This window comes from Sus scrofa, chromosome 7 (assembly GCF_054392235.1).
Source record: "Sus scrofa isolate SSC_HxYL_T2T_F1_AM1 chromosome 7, Sscrofa_HxYL_maternal_Yorkshire_Landrace_v2.0, whole genome shotgun sequence".
Lineage (NCBI taxonomy): Eukaryota > Metazoa > Chordata > Mammalia > Artiodactyla > Suidae > Sus > Sus scrofa.
Window position 1 is genome coordinate 20,923,096 of NC_139389.1, and position 15,439 is coordinate 20,938,534.

At 42.0% G+C, this 15,439-nt stretch overlaps 3 protein-coding genes and 1 pseudogene across 4 annotated transcripts; 2 read left to right on the forward strand and 2 right to left on the reverse strand.

Moving 5' to 3' along the window:
* Window positions 1-4,216: 4,216 nt before the first annotated feature.
* Window positions 4,217-4,758, forward strand: LOC146401241 (histone H2A type 1-B-like; annotated as a pseudogene).
* Window positions 4,759-4,849: 91 nt separating this feature from the next.
* H1-3 (H1.3 linker histone, cluster member) lies at window positions 4,850-5,515 on the reverse strand. The gene has a single exon (NM_001031792.2). It carries the CDS (start codon window positions 5,513-5,515, stop codon window positions 4,850-4,852), a length of 666 nt encoding a protein of 221 aa, NP_001026962.1.
* Window positions 5,516-10,543: 5,028 nt separating this feature from the next.
* Window positions 10,544-10,949, forward strand: H4C6 (H4 clustered histone 6). Its single transcript, XM_021098435.2, has one exon. The coding sequence runs from the start codon at window positions 10,571-10,573 to the stop codon at window positions 10,880-10,882; it is 312 nt and encodes a 103-aa protein (XP_020954094.1). The 5' UTR covers window positions 10,544-10,570; the 3' UTR covers window positions 10,883-10,949.
* Window positions 10,950-11,142: 193 nt separating this feature from the next.
* Window positions 11,143-15,325, reverse strand: LOC146401242 (histone H4). Of its 2 annotated transcripts, none has more exons than XM_084967645.1 (2): window positions 14,959-15,325; window positions 11,143-11,314 (listed from the first exon to the last, which is right to left on the reverse strand). In XM_084967645.1, exon 1 carries the CDS (start codon window positions 15,295-15,297, stop codon window positions 14,986-14,988), a length of 312 nt encoding a protein of 103 aa, XP_084823771.1. In that variant the 5' UTR covers window positions 15,298-15,325; the 3' UTR covers window positions 11,143-11,314; window positions 14,959-14,985. The 2 variants fall into 2 exon arrangements, with proteins under 2 accessions (XP_084823771.1, XP_084823770.1); XM_084967644.1 differs by lacking the exon at window positions 11,143-11,314 and adding an exon at window positions 12,976-14,201.
* Window positions 15,326-15,439: the final 114 nt, after the last annotated feature.

The window sequence follows — 15,439 nt, forward strand, 5'->3', positions numbered from 1 at the left end:
AGAGAAAGAAATTGAAACTAAGAAAATTTCAGATAATGAAGCAGAGCCAAACTTTTTGTCTTAGGTAGACACTGCTATATTAAACATACTAGCATCAGTATGATCTTCATTAGTTATGCCTGAGGCATTTCCTTTGAAGAGCTGTCATAGGAATACTAACATCTTAATGCTTTCATATATGTTAAAGAAAATGGATTTTGAAAATGTACAGGGTCATATATGACTATGTTCTATTATACTATAATTATTACAGTGAATCACAAAAATAATGCACATCAATAAAAATATAACATTAACAGGTCCAATCGGAGCTGTAGCCACCGGCCTACACTACACCACAACCACAGCAACGTGAGATCCTTAACCCGCTGAGCGAGGCCGGGAATTGAAACTTCAACCTCATGGTTCCTAGTCGGATTCGTTTTTCTAATTTTTTAGTGCCGCACCTGCAACATATGAAAGTCCCAGATTATGGAGTTCCCGTCTTGGCTCAGTGGTTAATGAATCCAACTAGGAACCATAAGGTTTCAGGTTCGACCTCTGGCCTCACTCAGTGGGTTAAGGATCCGGCGCTGCCGTGAGTTTCGGTGTAGGTCGCAGATGCGGCTCAGATCCTGCGTTGCTGTGGTTCTGGCGTAGGCCGGCGGCTACAGTTCTGATTAGACCCCTAGCCTGGGAACCTCCACATACCGCAAAAAAACCAAAAAAAAAAAAGGAAGTTACCAGGCTAGGTATCAAATTGGAGGTGCAGCTGCCAGCCTACACCACAGTCACAGCCAACAAAGGATCCAAGCTGCATCTGCTACCTACAACACAACTCAGGGCAAGGCTGGATCTTTAACCCACTGATCTAGGCCAGGGATAGAACCTACCTCCTCAAGTACACTAGTCAAGTTCGTTACCTGTGAGCCACAATGGGACCTTCAAAACTGCATTTTTTTTAATCAGGGGAATTTATTCATGGAGATGGAATTTGAGATAAATTGGAAAAATTCTCCCAGTTAGAAAGGAGAGAAGGTATTACAGATGAATAAAGTCCAAAACAACAACAAAGGAATAGAAAGGTAACTTTGAGTTATTATTAGTGCTAATTAGTGTGAGTCGAAAGTATTATTATGAAAAAAAGCTATAAAGTTCTCACTGGAACCTAAGGGAGCTGATGACACGTTTCATAGGACAATGAACAGAATGACCAGAATTTGAGAATTAGAAGCTGGAGAAACTGGTTAGGATACTAGCCAGGAAACAGTGGACTCATCCCAGTTATGAGATGTTTAGGATAGAATGTGAAGAGTGAAAAGGTCCATTACCTGGACTTATTTAATCATCTACCTGATTTCGTGACTGAATGCCTATTGAGTATTCAAGGCCTCCACACAGAGATATGAATTCAATCTGCCTCCTCCAGTTAAAAAAAGGCCAGGAGTTCCCGTCGTGGCGCAGTGGTTAATGAATCTGACTAGGAAGCATGAGGTTGTGGGTTCGGTCCCTGGCCTTGCTCAGTGGGTTAAGGATCTGGCATTGCCATGAGCTGTGGTGTAGATTGCAGATGCGGCTCGGATCCCTCGTTGCTGTGGCTCTGGCACAGGCCGTTGGCTACAGCTCTGATTAGACCCCTACCCTGGGAACCTCCATATGCCACAGGAGCAGCCCAAGAAATGGCAAAATAAAAAAAAAAAAAAAAAAAGAAAGAAAGAAAAAAGGCAGTTGATTATTAAGTAGAAGGGAGAGAGTACCACCTTCTGGCTGCCGCTAAAATTACTTTTGGCTCAGATATATACCATATGCATAAATCCCCTCCTGCAGCTAAGAAAATATGAACATGCCTTCACACCTTCCATACTAAGATGTCTTTTTTTCTTAATCTTATTGAATATTTTGCAAACAACTCCTCACACAAGCTCCTGCCTGATGTTGGCCATCTTTAAGTGTCAATTTGTTGAGTGTTTCTAAACCTGAATTTTTGTCACTGATTGACCACATTTGTTCAGCAAAAGAGCATCACAAATCCAAGGATGAGTATTTCAGGAGACACTCCTAGGGGTGGAGTTTAGAGATGAAAAACAGGGACTACGACTAAACTTCCTGATCTCTCATCTTCCAGCTACAAAATACCTTGACATCTTTAGTCTTCTTTACTCATGACAAGATGTTCTTTTTAACAGCTTTAACTGCAACAAAAATTCAGAGAAATAGAGTAGGATTTGAACAAGTTCTGATTTCCTTGGAAATTTAGGACTGTCCCAGGGAAAGGAATATGACTTAATTTACATAAGCCAGAATACAATGAAAGCCGCATTGCTTGAATCTTCTTTAATTGCTTCTGGTGCATTCCAAAAGGGATTGTGAATTGAAATAGGTCATAAAAGGCCTAATATAGAAAGACATGAATGTTACTCCCTGCTGAGTGAGCTTAAAAATGAAATCGAGAATTCTACTCCTTTTCTAATTGATGTAAAAGAGAGGAAGCAGTGCAAATACACACACACACAAACATTACGGATAAAGAAACTTGCGTTTGAGACCCAGATTCGCCATTTATTGACAAGGTGAAACTACCATTTCATCTTTCTAAGCCACAATTTTAACTTTAAAACAAGCAGCTTAGCAATACCTACTGCAAGTGCTTTATTTTACAGTGAGGTGGTCATAGAAGTGGTTTGTAAAATATAATGAACTACAAAGATACTATATAGTCATTGTAACCACTCTTAATGAATGTCACATTCCCTCCTAAATCTTATTCATCATTCCTCATCAAAAAACCAAACTCTTCTCTTTCTGGATACTAAAGTCCTCACCGGTCTTTTCCTCCTGATCTTTTCCACGTGAAGCAATCACTTAATTTCAAAAAGATTCTTTTGAGTAATCATGACATTTTCCCATTTATCCAGATACCTTTCTCAACTAAATCATTCTCACGAGAGTAAAGTTTTTTGGCTCTTGCTGGAAAGAAGAAATTATGATATGCAGTCGTGATGGGGGAAAAAAATGAACCCCTGCTTGGAAGAGCTGAAAAGATAATCGGGCAGGCAACATCCTTTTTTAAAAAGAAAGTGTAAATAGTAAAATTTAATAAACTATTAACCAAAAAGTTGTGTATGCGGCTGAGGGAGGTGAGGAGGGTGGGAGAAGATGCTGTAAACAAAGAAATAAGATGAAATATATCAACTGCAAGGTATTTGCCCACTGGAGATCTGCTCAGGGACTCACTTGTTTAGGTGGACTTTGCATAGCCTGGGGAAACTTATAACACCTTCTCAAAACAATGTTGTTAAATACTGAAACCACACTGGATAAGAAGTCAATGACATTAAAATACAGTTGTAAAAATGTATTTATTAAGTATGTCTAATGTGTTTCATTGGTCACATCAAAAAAAGGAGCAACAAGTGTAATGACAAAGGTCAGTTTCAATTATTCAGCCTAATTTCGTAAACTTTCTTTCACCAGAATCTGCAATATGTTCAAAGTGATACAAACACATCTGATTGCCACTGTTGAAATTCACGGGTACTGCAAGACCATTGTTGCCTACAGGTATACTTGAAGAAAATGCTTAGCTGCGAAAATAAAGATGCAATTTCCCCTCATCTATATTTACAAGCCCCTAATGATCTGCAGAACTCAGATTTTTGTTAAGATTTGCCAATAAAAGCGACCTTCCCTGAAATTAAAAAAAAAAAAAAATCCCCCAAATCTCAGGCCCAATCAACCCAAATTCCTAGAGCCCATTTATTTTGACCTGGTTAACCCCAGCTCCAAGAACTCTCCAAGCAATACCGTGGTCTTTCCCAAAGCATTTTTTTCTCCCTTCCTATTCACCAAGATAGACAGCCAACTGTGGCTCACTGGGTGCAGTCAACATCAGCGGGGGAGAGGATTTGGCAAAGAAAAAGGTAAATCATAACCAGCCAAGGGTGATTTACACTTCTCACTATCCCTTAGCCTCAGGGTGGTAGCAACAATTATACAGATTTAGGCAGAATAATACGATGAATAATCCCCTGAAATAAGGACAGCATTAAATAAGCCAAAACAACAACAACAACAAAATCTAAGCTTTTCAAAGGCTTCGTAATATGCAAATTAGGATCTCAACCTCTAATTGGCGCAGTATTTTCTCTCCTGAAGTGTGTTCTGATTGGCTCCCAAATAGCCACTGCAAACCAATGGGAATGGAAATTTTAGAAACATCTAGAAACTAGAATAACCTCTTCCTCAAACTGCACTCTTTCCTAACGTGTCTCGACCTGGGAAACTAGGCAGCAAAGCGCGAGCAAAGGCCAAGACCCGCTCTTCGCAGGCCGGGCTCCAGTTCCTGGTGGGACGAGCGCACCGTCTGCTCAAGGGCAATTGCTCCGAGCGGGTCGGGGTCAGAGCGGCCGTGTACGTGCTGGTGCTACCGGAGGAGCAGACGGACGAGATCCTGGGGCAGGCGGGCCAAGGTGGCTAGCCAGAAGGCGCCGCATCGTCCCGCGCACCCTGCAGCAGGCCATCCCCAACGAGGAGGTCAATAACCTGAGCTGCGTGACCATGGCGCAAGGGCGGTGTCCAGCCCAACATCCAAACAACCAAAGTAGAACAAGAGTCACAAGGCCGATGGCAAGAAAAGGGTTGAGAACACTATCCCGGCGCTGAGTATCTTTAGGCTCTTTTCCGAGCCATTTAGCGCTCAAAAGTTCCGCGCGCGCCCCCTGGCGCATTAAGTCTCAGCCAATCACATAAAAGCGGCAAGTTTAAAAAAGAATTCACCGAAAAACATTAGGTCCAGCCCTTTTACCTGAAAGCAGTGGGTGGCTCTGAAAAGAGCCTTTAGGTTTGCAAAGCAGGAGGTCCCGCCACAATTTTACTTCTTCTTGGAGACGGCTTTCTTGGCCTTTGTAGCCTTGGGTTTTGCGGCTTTAGGCTTGGCTGCCTTGGGCTTGGGGGCTTTGGCCTTGGCCGGGCTCTTAGCAGCCTTTTTCGGCTTGGCTGCCTTCGCCTTCTTCGGGCTCTTGGCCACCTTCTTGGTGCCAGCTGCCGCTGCCGGCTTCTTGGCTTTCTTGGGGGTCTTCTTGGCGGTCTTCTTTGGGGTGGCTGCTCCGGTAGCCTTCTTGGGCTTCTTGGCTGCCCCAGCAGACTTCTTAGGCTTAGCTGCTCCCGCTTTCTTAGCTTTGGGCTTGGCTTCCCCGGTGGCCGCCTTCTTGTTGAGTTTGAAGGAGCCCGAAGCGCCAGTGCCTTTAGTCTGCACCAGGGTGCCCTTGCTCACCAAGCTTTTAAGCCCCAGCTTGATTCGGCTGTTGTTCTTTTCCACATCGTAGCCGGCGGCAGCCAGCGCCTTCTTGAGCGCGGCCAGAGACACGCCGTTGCGCTCCTTGGAGGCGGCGACAGCCTTGGTGATGAGCTCGGACACCGGAGGCCCGGACGCTTTGCGTTTCCCAGCAGCTGCGCCCGTCTTCTTCGCCTTTTTCTTTACAGGTGTTTTCTCTGCAGGCGCGGGAGCAGCAGGAGCCACTGGAGCGGTCTCCGACATCTTTCTGACTATCCAGGAAAAGCAAAAAGTACGCTTAAACTATCAGAATGGCGTGTCCCAAGCGCCGCCGGCTGGGGGTTTATATAGAGAGTCGCTGAGTGATGATTGGTTGCCTGCTCGGTGCGCCGCACTGCTAAGAAGGGCTCCTCAGCTCTGCCGAGTGGCTGTGTTTTTTGCCCCTTAAAAAAGAAGAAAAATATAAGAAGTCTGGGCACGAAATAATTAGGGATTTGGGGGAAATTGATCCGACACGCTTCAGGCTTCATTCCTGCCTTATTTGCTGTACCTGGTTTCAAAACTGGCCCCCTGAAACTTTCCCGATTCCCCCAACTCTCTTTGAAACTTCAGTCAAATCGAGACAACTTTCAGATTTTCCTTAAAATTACTATTTCTCTCTGTTTCCTTTGCAAATCTTTCTTCCAGGGCCTTGTCATGCACATTGTTTTCTTTGCAACCCTATATAAATAAGCTCATTTTTACTCAAATATACAAGGAAAAACGGTTTTTCCGCGGGAGCAATAACACAGCTCTCCTGCAACTTGTTTGCACTAAGCCCTGGGAATTGGCACTGGGGTAGAAAATTCTACGTCCGAGATGGATAACTATTTTAGAAAAGATAGATTTTTTTTGAAAAAAGTATTTCAGTGATCAGTGTATAAACTAGTTTGGTCCCAGTATTTCAGTATTTGAAACATTTTAGGAAGGATGGGGTGTGAGGCTACTCCATTTGTGTTCTAGATAAACAGTTCCAAATCAAGTCACCAACCCTCTTTACAAATTAGTATGATGGATTTTTCAGACCTGGAATGTGCATTAAAGATCAATCATGCCATCTACAAAGACTAAAAGTGAATCATGAAGCAACAGAATAGAAATTCTACATCATTTTACCAGCTATGAGTTCAAGAACACTGTAAGATCACATGGGTTGGAATTGTAAAGTACTTATACATGCCCTGTCCATAGAATTTTTCTCTTCTAATATTTAGCATAGAATTGTGTACATATTTCCTATATTTCAAAATGTTATTTAAAATACAAATTTGACTTACTTTTTTCAATATTGCAAGGAGGGACAGAGAGATTCAGAAAGAAAAAAATTTAGATCACTTTCTGAATCTTTATAACTCTCCTTGGGGGTTTTACTAACAAAATATGAACCAGGCTGTCATAATCTAAATTAATTAGCTGGATATATTCACCTAAGCATTTGAGCAAACTTTTCATAACAAATATGACTGACTTTACTACTCTATCTCTTTGCAACACACAGGACTAATGGAATAAGGAAAATATTGGACAATTAAGCATAAAATATCCTCCAAAGAATCAAATACTGAAATGAAACCTTATGTTTGTCAAAATAAATAAACAACAAAAGTATTTTGGTGCTATGTTTTTTCTAGTAAATACCTCTACGTCCAAAAATCTAGTTATTCTGGCCTATATTTAATGGTGATTTGATAATTTTCTCATACAATTCCGAGACAAGAATATTTACTGATGTCATCTCTCCGCATTTAACTAATTCCATAAAAATCACTTGGCTTGTTTTTAAATAGTCATTATTGGCTGGCACTGTCTCTGGGAGTTGAGATCATGTTATAGACCAAATACACTCACTGCACATAAAGAGGAGAGCTTAGGAGTTCCCTGGTGGCTCCACAGGTGAGGGATCCGAAATTATCACTGCAGCATGGCCTGGCCCTGGAACTTTTTCATGCTGCAAATGTGGCCAAAAAAAGGTGGAGAGGAGCTTATAGGATTGGATCTAGAGCTTTCCAGTTTTCCCAGGACAGGCATTTTATGAGTACCTGGAAGAAGAGGTTCCTTTTCATCTTCAATAGCATCACTGTCAATACAAATGGTAACAAACATTATATACGCCATTTTCCTTTTCAGTCCAGAGCCTAATACTATCTAGAATTCAAGATAAATTAAAACTCAGATTTTTAAAAGATTACTATTGGCCATCATTATATAATATCAGGTGTTTTATAATTATTGGAATTCCTCCCTAAGATACATGTACTCAATTTAAGATAGGTGAAAAACTCTTTCTACAGCAGACATCACCATTTCTTTCTTGTGCAACTATTACTGGTTCCCATGGCTATTTAGGTTCCACATAAGTGAGATGACATTGGGGCTCAGGGCCATTTGCTTAATTGTTTACAGGTAATCTGTGCCCTTCCTGGAGAGCAATAATTGAGATATTATGTTCCCTAAAATGTTCTTCTCCAGATGTTTAGAGAAGAATGAAGCTGTGTTGTGTATAGGTTCTGTTATTGCTTGAGATCCAGGGACTGATGCTCTAACTGTAGGGTGGGCAAGGTTCTTGAAAGTTGAGAAGTTTCACCTATTACTTGGTAAACTTGAGAAGTTTCACCTATTACTTGGTACCCCACCAAAAAGTTGCATTTATTACTTATGAACTTTCTATTTGTTTATGTCCTAAAACAGTGGATTTTCTGCTAGACTAAGACATGAACTATTTTTATTTTTATAGATGAAAAATAACCTAAGAAAACTAAAGTTGCATAAGCGATGGATGTTTCACGACTTCATGTTCTCTCAATTTTGGTGTCAACCCCCCATCCACCATAGTAAATACCTGTGAAAGATATAGAATGCTGCTTACCAGGGCAGTCCAGAGGGCCTGTACTTAGGTGTTCCAAAATGCCATAAATTTCAAACATTTAAGGCAAAAAGTGACCATGATGAGTAAATACCAAATCTATTTATTTGCAAATAGAGTACTGTGTGACAATCTAATGTGTTCAGAACAGTAATGAGAAAGCGCATCTATTTTAATTTCTGTCAGACGATCTCAGCTGAAGACACTCTCCCACTTGAAACTACTTTTTAATCACATCTATATAATTTTATTCCCTAAAAAGGATACTACTACTCTCAAACTTCCAATTTCCTCTTTTTTTTTTTTTGTTTTTTTTGGTTGTTTTTTTTTTTTTTTTTTTTTTTTTTGCTTTTCAGGGCTGCACCCAAGGCACTTGGAAGTTTCCAGCCAGGGGTCTAATCGGAGCTGCAGCTGCCAGCCTATGCCACAGCAATACTGGATCTGGATCTGAGCCACGTCTGTGACCCACACCATAGCTCACCGCAACGCCAGATCCTGGTCCCACTGAGCAAGGCCAGGTGTCAAACCCACATCCTCATGGATATTAGTCGGATTTGTTTCCATTGCACCACAATGGTAACTCCTCCCAATTTCCTTTTTACTTGTCCTTCTACATACATTCTGACTATCTGGTACACCCCAAAGTGTGTACCTGGTAATTCTATTCTACTTTAAAAATACCCCAATCCTCATTCTCAGCTATCTATGACACTCCCTTTCCCAGGCTGGGACTGGAAGTTCTTCAGAAGAAATTCTCTATCATAATATAGCCCAATAAAACCTACTGCAATGACAGAAATGTTCTGTATCTGTACCTTTCAACAGACAGCCACTACACCTGCCCGTGGTCATTGAGCACTTAAAAAGTAGAGTGACTGAAGAAAGTCATTTTTAATTTCACTTAATTTTAATTAAATTTGAATGAACACATGTGGTAGCAGCTAACGTGAGAAAGCACAGCTCTCAAAGCATGCTTCTCAGACTTGAATGAGTACACCTCCCACCTGGAGATCTTGTTTATAATGCCATATCAAAAATTCAGTAGATTTGAGGTTGGGCCCAAAATTCTGAATGTCCATCAAGCTCTCAGGCGATGCTAATATTGCTGGGATAGGGCTGCTCCAGCCATCACTACCAGAATGAACCTAGGAAACTGCTGGGTAGATATTAAGACCTTTCACCCAGAGTTTACTTCTTGCTCCCTTCTGCTAGACTTTGAGTTCGTTAAAAGAATGTGTGTGATCTGTCTTTGTAAACCTGATATTTGTACACCATTCTTGGCATATAGAAGACCCTAAACTGTTGAATGAATCAGTCAATCAATGATTCTTGTTTGATGCCTTTCTCAAAAAGGAGAGTATGGAAGATCACAATGTCTAAATCTACAGGTAACCACACCCAAACAAAATCTCAAATCGCCTGTGACTCAAGGAAATTAATAATCTTCTGACTGCCTAAATAGTGAGTACCAGCAGACAAGGGATTTTTTTTTTTCCATCCCCCCATAGTACATAGAAGGCAATCAATATGAATTTGTGGAATGTAAGTGCTGTCTTTCGTCTATTAAAATATCGATTACTCTCATCTGTATGTAGAATATCAATTACCCTTTTTACTGGGACAGCATTTCAGTCTATTAGCGTAATTTTTGTTAATCCTCTTAATTTGCAGACTTTTGTTCATCACGATGAACCCTCAATGCTTTATGGACACAGCTCTGTGGTAGGTGACAAGTAATAAGACTGAATCAAAAGGCTTCAGTTCTAACGCCAATAGTGCCACCTATTAGAACAGGATTAGGTCTTCACGCCAGAGTCTTCACCGACACAATGGAAATAGTGCTTTAAAAATTTGGGAACAAAGAGTGGCAATTCAACTAATGTTGGTTCCCCTTCCTAGAGCTCCCTCCTTATCAGGAATGCTGATATCGGTGTACGTGTAAATGCTCTGTAAAATGGCAAAGTTCATTATCAGCCAAATTTAATAAGTACTGCCAGAGTTTAAGATTTACTCCTGACACTTTTTCAGTATCTTCACATTTAAAAATAATTGTATTCCACTTTCTCTCCCTTTTGTAAACAAGTGTAGCGTTACTGCCTCCTTTTTATTAATGATAAAAGGAAGGGACCTGTACAATGAGAATTGAGAAAATCCACAGGCACGTAACTAGAGACCACAAAACCAGCAACTCTGGACCCCAACCAGGAAACAGGAAGAGGCAGACAGTGAGTCACATTTCCCCGCCCCGTTCTCTTGCTAGACAATAGTAGACGCCCAGTAAGACAGAGAAGAGGAGGGGACAGAGGTCTCGTTCCCGCCCCCGCCGTTTCAGTCTCCAAAAAGGTCCGCAAAACTGCTACATAAGAGACTGAAGCTGCCGCTGAAGCTTTGTAATAGCTTAGTAACACTGTCTAGTCATGTCTGGCCGAGGCAAGGGTGGCAAAGGACTAGGTAAAGGGGGCGCCAAGCGCCACCGCAAGGTGCTGCGAGATAACATCCAGGGCATCACCAAGCCCGCCATCCGGCGCCTGGCCCGGCGTGGCGGCGTCAAGCGCATCTCCGGCCTCATCTACGAGGAGACCCGCGGGGTGCTGAAGGTGTTCCTGGAGAACGTGATCCGGGACGCCGTCACCTACACCGAGCACGCCAAGCGCAAGACCGTCACCGCCATGGACGTGGTCTACGCGCTCAAGCGCCAGGGACGCACCCTCTACGGCTTCGGCGGTTAAGCTTTCCTCTTGTTTCTGGCTAAGAAGCCCCAGCTTATTAACAAAAGGCCCTTCTCAGGGCCACCCACTTAGTCCCATAAAAGGCTGTTACTAATACAACCAGGGAGAAAAAGTAAAAGTAGATTGCTAGTTGCTTCTGGCAATGCTAAATTGCAGCTTTCACTTGGTAATGCAGCCATTACTCCTTTGCGGCGTCTTTCTCGTTCGCAGTCGTTTCAAAATGGCGGCCCCCACATCGTGAAAGCACAGATTAGGAGTTAGCGGTGTAGTTGAATTTATTTCAACCAGAGTAGGTTGCATATAAAATGGCATCCGTCTTCTCACTGAAGCAGGTTTGCATTCATTCTACTCCAGAAATAAAAGACCACGATGTTCGGATCCAGTACCGAGCTTCCGCGAGAGGGCAGCTGGCTCATTTAATTAGCTTCCCTCCTACAGGAAACAATACAAATAAGTATGGATAGTTGGAACCATAATTAATAACGTCTATGAGATATTTTAAACTTTTGTCTTGCCCTGAGGATCCGTTGGAACTGTAACTTGCATTGGTTGCCCTTGTCCCCGAAGTCCCACAGGGGCAACCTGGAGGGGCGCGGGTGGATGCTGCACACACACTGCGTGGGCATCACAGCTACGGGATAATTGGGGAGAAATTATGGCTTAAACTGAGTATAATAAGCAAATTTGCTCTTTTAGGGCAGCCATCACCTTTCTTTAAAGCACCTCAACCCTGATAAATGGTGTATTTGGCACACCCAGTAAGAGCCCTCAGGGCCCATGGCAGATTGCCTCTGCCAATGTTGCTGTTCCAAGGTTACACGATAAGGCTGTAATTGTACTTTGTCTCAAGTTATTGTGCCCTCTGAGTATCTAGTCTATACATTGAAAAAATGAGTGCTGTCAGGAAACAAGAAAGCTTAGTCCTAACCCAGTATGGTTTAAATTAATTAAAAATTTTACCCATTTTAATTTAATCTGTGAATCTATCTATTCTGTAAGATCTAGGAGAGTTGCCTGGTAGTATTCTTGGAGGTGAAGGAGGACAGAACATGCCACCCTAAAATATGCTATATTGACCTGAGTTATTTTTAGCTAAAGCCACTTGAAAAATAACAGGGGCCAAAGGCACTCTGACTTCCTCTTTTCCTTCTAAAACCAGGAAATGAAACACCTGTATGGAACCTCCCAGTACCAGGAACAAAATAGCATTCTTATCACCAGAGATGGGAAGCTTGAAGCTGAGATAAATTTATGAAAACAAATATTGTTAAGCTAGTCCTTATCTTTTCTGCCATTAATTACTTTTCTACCATTTGTTTCTTTTATACCAGTAATTACCACCAAGCTCCTTTGTCTTGTCACACTTTCATAATTTACTACTCTTTGTCAAATTCAGTGAGTTTATAAGGATTCAAATCTAAATGCTTCTTTGGGATCTTCATATCCTTATGAGGATGCCTGTGTTATGTAAAACTTACATGATTTTATATGCTTTCCACCTGTTAATTTGCCTTATGTCAATTTAATTCTCAGGCCTAGCCAAGAAGGCTCAGAGGATAGCCTTGGCCTTGACTCCCCAAAGGAGACTACCAGGGCAACAAGGTTATCTTTTCCCACCATAACCAGAAATGCTGCATAGAAAGCATTTAGTGTTAACTGTTAGCCAGACATTTGACAGAGCAGAATTTTGTGAGCTGGAGCTAGACTCCCTGGCTTCAAATCCCAGCTCCATTTCTGTGGCCTTGGACAAATTACTCATCCACTCTGGACCTCAGTGTGCTGATGCCTAAAACTGAGGTGATATTAATGTCTTCTCTTGGAGTTGCTTTGAGGAATAAATAAGTTTTAATAAGTACACGATTGTAACTTAAAATGTCTACTCTTGGAGTTGCCGCTGTGGCACAGCAGGATCGGTGGCATCTTGGGAGTGCTGGATCACAGGATTTGATCCCCCAGACCTGCACAGTGGGTTAAGATCTGGCACTGCCACAGCTGTGGCTTAGGTCATGACTGTAGCTGGGATCTGATTCCTGGCCCAGGAACTCCATATGCTGAGAGTGGTCAAAAATGAAAAAAAACAAAAACAAAAAAAGTGTCTATTCTTATTATTCCTTTATTAAAATGGTACAGAAAGCCATTTTAAAAAGAATGTACATATATGTATAACTGAGACACTTTATACTGTACAGCAGAAATTGGCACAATATTAAGTCAATTATGATTTTTTAAAATATGGTACAGGAGAGAAAACCTGTATTAACAGACTTTTTTTTCCCCAAATGCAGACGTGTGTTGCCTGTTTTGAGCCTTTCAAACCTAAAATAAACTTGTACAGAAAAATTTGTTTGGAATCCATTTTCAGAACAGTGGTAAATTTTGTGATGAGCTTCTTTGGACCCAGAAACTAGTTCTCTTCTATAATATTATACCTGAGCAAAAGTGGAATACTTAAGCAGTCATTTCTCATGTTGGCTGCTCTGTGGCGTGCACAACATAGGGTCCAGTTACCCTAACTCTATCCCAGAGCTAGAGAAACCATGGAGGGTAGGATTAAGCCTCTGGTGAATGGAAAAGAGCCATGCTATGGAATGACTGCTACCAAATTGTTGTAGAGCAGATGGAAAAGTAAACAGAAAACAGAGGGTCCCAACGTGCTGCCTGTCCTTGAGACCTGAGCTGATTCTTCCTGTGTTTGTCCTTCAAGTGGTGGCACTTTGCCAACTATACTGGGAGCAAGAGAACTTATCATGACTTACTAAATTTCTTGATTCAAAAGGTTCCTTCTCTCTTCTCTTACAGATTTGAGGATGCCATAAGGTTCAAAAAATAAAATAAAAAATTTATTTCCCCTCTCTGCAGACACAGACGTTTACAGTCATATGTTCAACAACCTCTCACAGTGACACAGATGAGTTTCCAACACGTAGTCACCTGCTTAATTTTTCCCGAAATTTTATTATATATTCAAACGAAAAAGTTGAAAAAATGAGACCTAAGACTTAACCCCTAAGTATTTTAGCATTACACACTAGAATAAAGAAATTCTCCATATAATCCTAATAATATCAAATCTAGAAAAAAAAATTATACAATTATCTACAGCCAGTCCACATTCAGGTGTCCTCAACTCTCTTGGAAATGCCCTTTATAGCCTCATCTATAGAGCCAGGATCCAATCAACACGTGGTGTTTTAGTTGCTCTGTTGCTTTACTCTCTTCACTTGGAACAGGCCCCAAACTTCTTTAATTACTTGCTTTTTTTTTTTTTTTTTTTTTCCCCTTGGGATGGTGTTTTCCTGGCTCTTTCTTCCACTGTACTCTGTAAACGGGGTTGAGGCATGGTTAGATTCTAGTTACATCGTTGTCAAGTCTATATAATTCACAGGAGGAACAATAAATGAAACTTTTTAGTAGTACTAACATCACAACAGGGGGCTGTCATTCCACTGTAAAGATACATTTTCCCCTTTGCAAATACACATGTGTGGGACTATTTTGGTAGTCTACATATACTGTTCCCCAACTTCCATCCCAAAAGATTTTCGCATCCGTTGATAGCCCATGACGATAGGACGAAAACCGTGTGCAACAAATGCATCCTGAATGGCATATTGTAAGGCTTCTTATTTAGCTTCTCCTAGTCTTCTAACAGATCTGACTAGAAATAGCATGATTGGATTATCCTAGCAAGGAATGAGTGGGTGGAAAAAACTAAGACTAGAAGAAAATGCATCCCGATTATAGAAACAATTTAGCAGGTTAAATCTGTGGTGTCTTGAGACAGCACACATTTCTATGTAAAGAACCCATGACCCTTCACTTAGAAGCTGTGTGGACATTTTTTGCCACTAGGTACCTGTTGGTACTTAAGTGCAGTCCTAACAGCTGATACTAACACCTACAGCATTACAAAAAGATTTTAGAGACTGTGAACCTAGCTACACATAGGCAATACAATACTCAGGCTTAATTTTCCCCACTTTTTACCACCAAGACACCCCAAAAGCACCCAACAAGAGTGAGCTCTTTCATGGAAAAGGTAGGTGGCCCTGAAAAGGGCCTTGAACTTTGCTTACTCAAAAAAGGGCCTGCAGAGCTCGGACTTAGCCTCCAAAACCGTAGAGGGTGCGTCCCTGGCGCTTGAGCGCGTAGACCACGTCCATGGCGGTGACGGTCTTGCGCTTGGCGTGCTCGGTGTAGGTGACGGCGTCCCGGATCACGTTCTCCAGGAACACCTTCAGCACCCCGCGGGTCTCCTCATAAATGAGGCCAGAGATGCGCTTGACACCGCCACGCCGGGCCAGGCGACGAATGGCCGGCTTGGTGATGCCCTGGATGTTGTCGCGCAGAACCTTGCGATGGCGCTTAGCGCCTCCTTTTCCAAGGCCCTTCCCACCTTTTCCGCGTCCAGACATGTTGGGAAGAAGCGAAAGATGCAAGTGTGTAATGCCTGCCCCCTGCAGCCTGTTATGTAGCAATTGCACGGACCTTGGTGAAAACTGAACGAACAGAAAGGCGGGAAACCGTGGAGTCCCCGCCCCTTGCTCCAAAGATTCA

What these genes read in the sequence shown, in the direction of transcription:
- H1-3 (NM_001031792.2), bottom strand. Translation starts at nt 5,515, where the DNA reads ATGTCGGAGACCGCTCCAGTGGCTCCTGCTGCTCCCGCGCCTGCAGAG.
- H4C6 (XM_021098435.2), top strand. Translation starts at nt 10,571, where the DNA reads ATGTCTGGCCGAGGCAAGGGTGGCAAAGGACTAGGTAAAGGGGGCGCC.
- LOC146401242 (XM_084967645.1), bottom strand. Translation starts at nt 15,297, where the DNA reads ATGTCTGGACGCGGAAAAGGTGGGAAGGGCCTTGGAAAAGGAGGCGCT.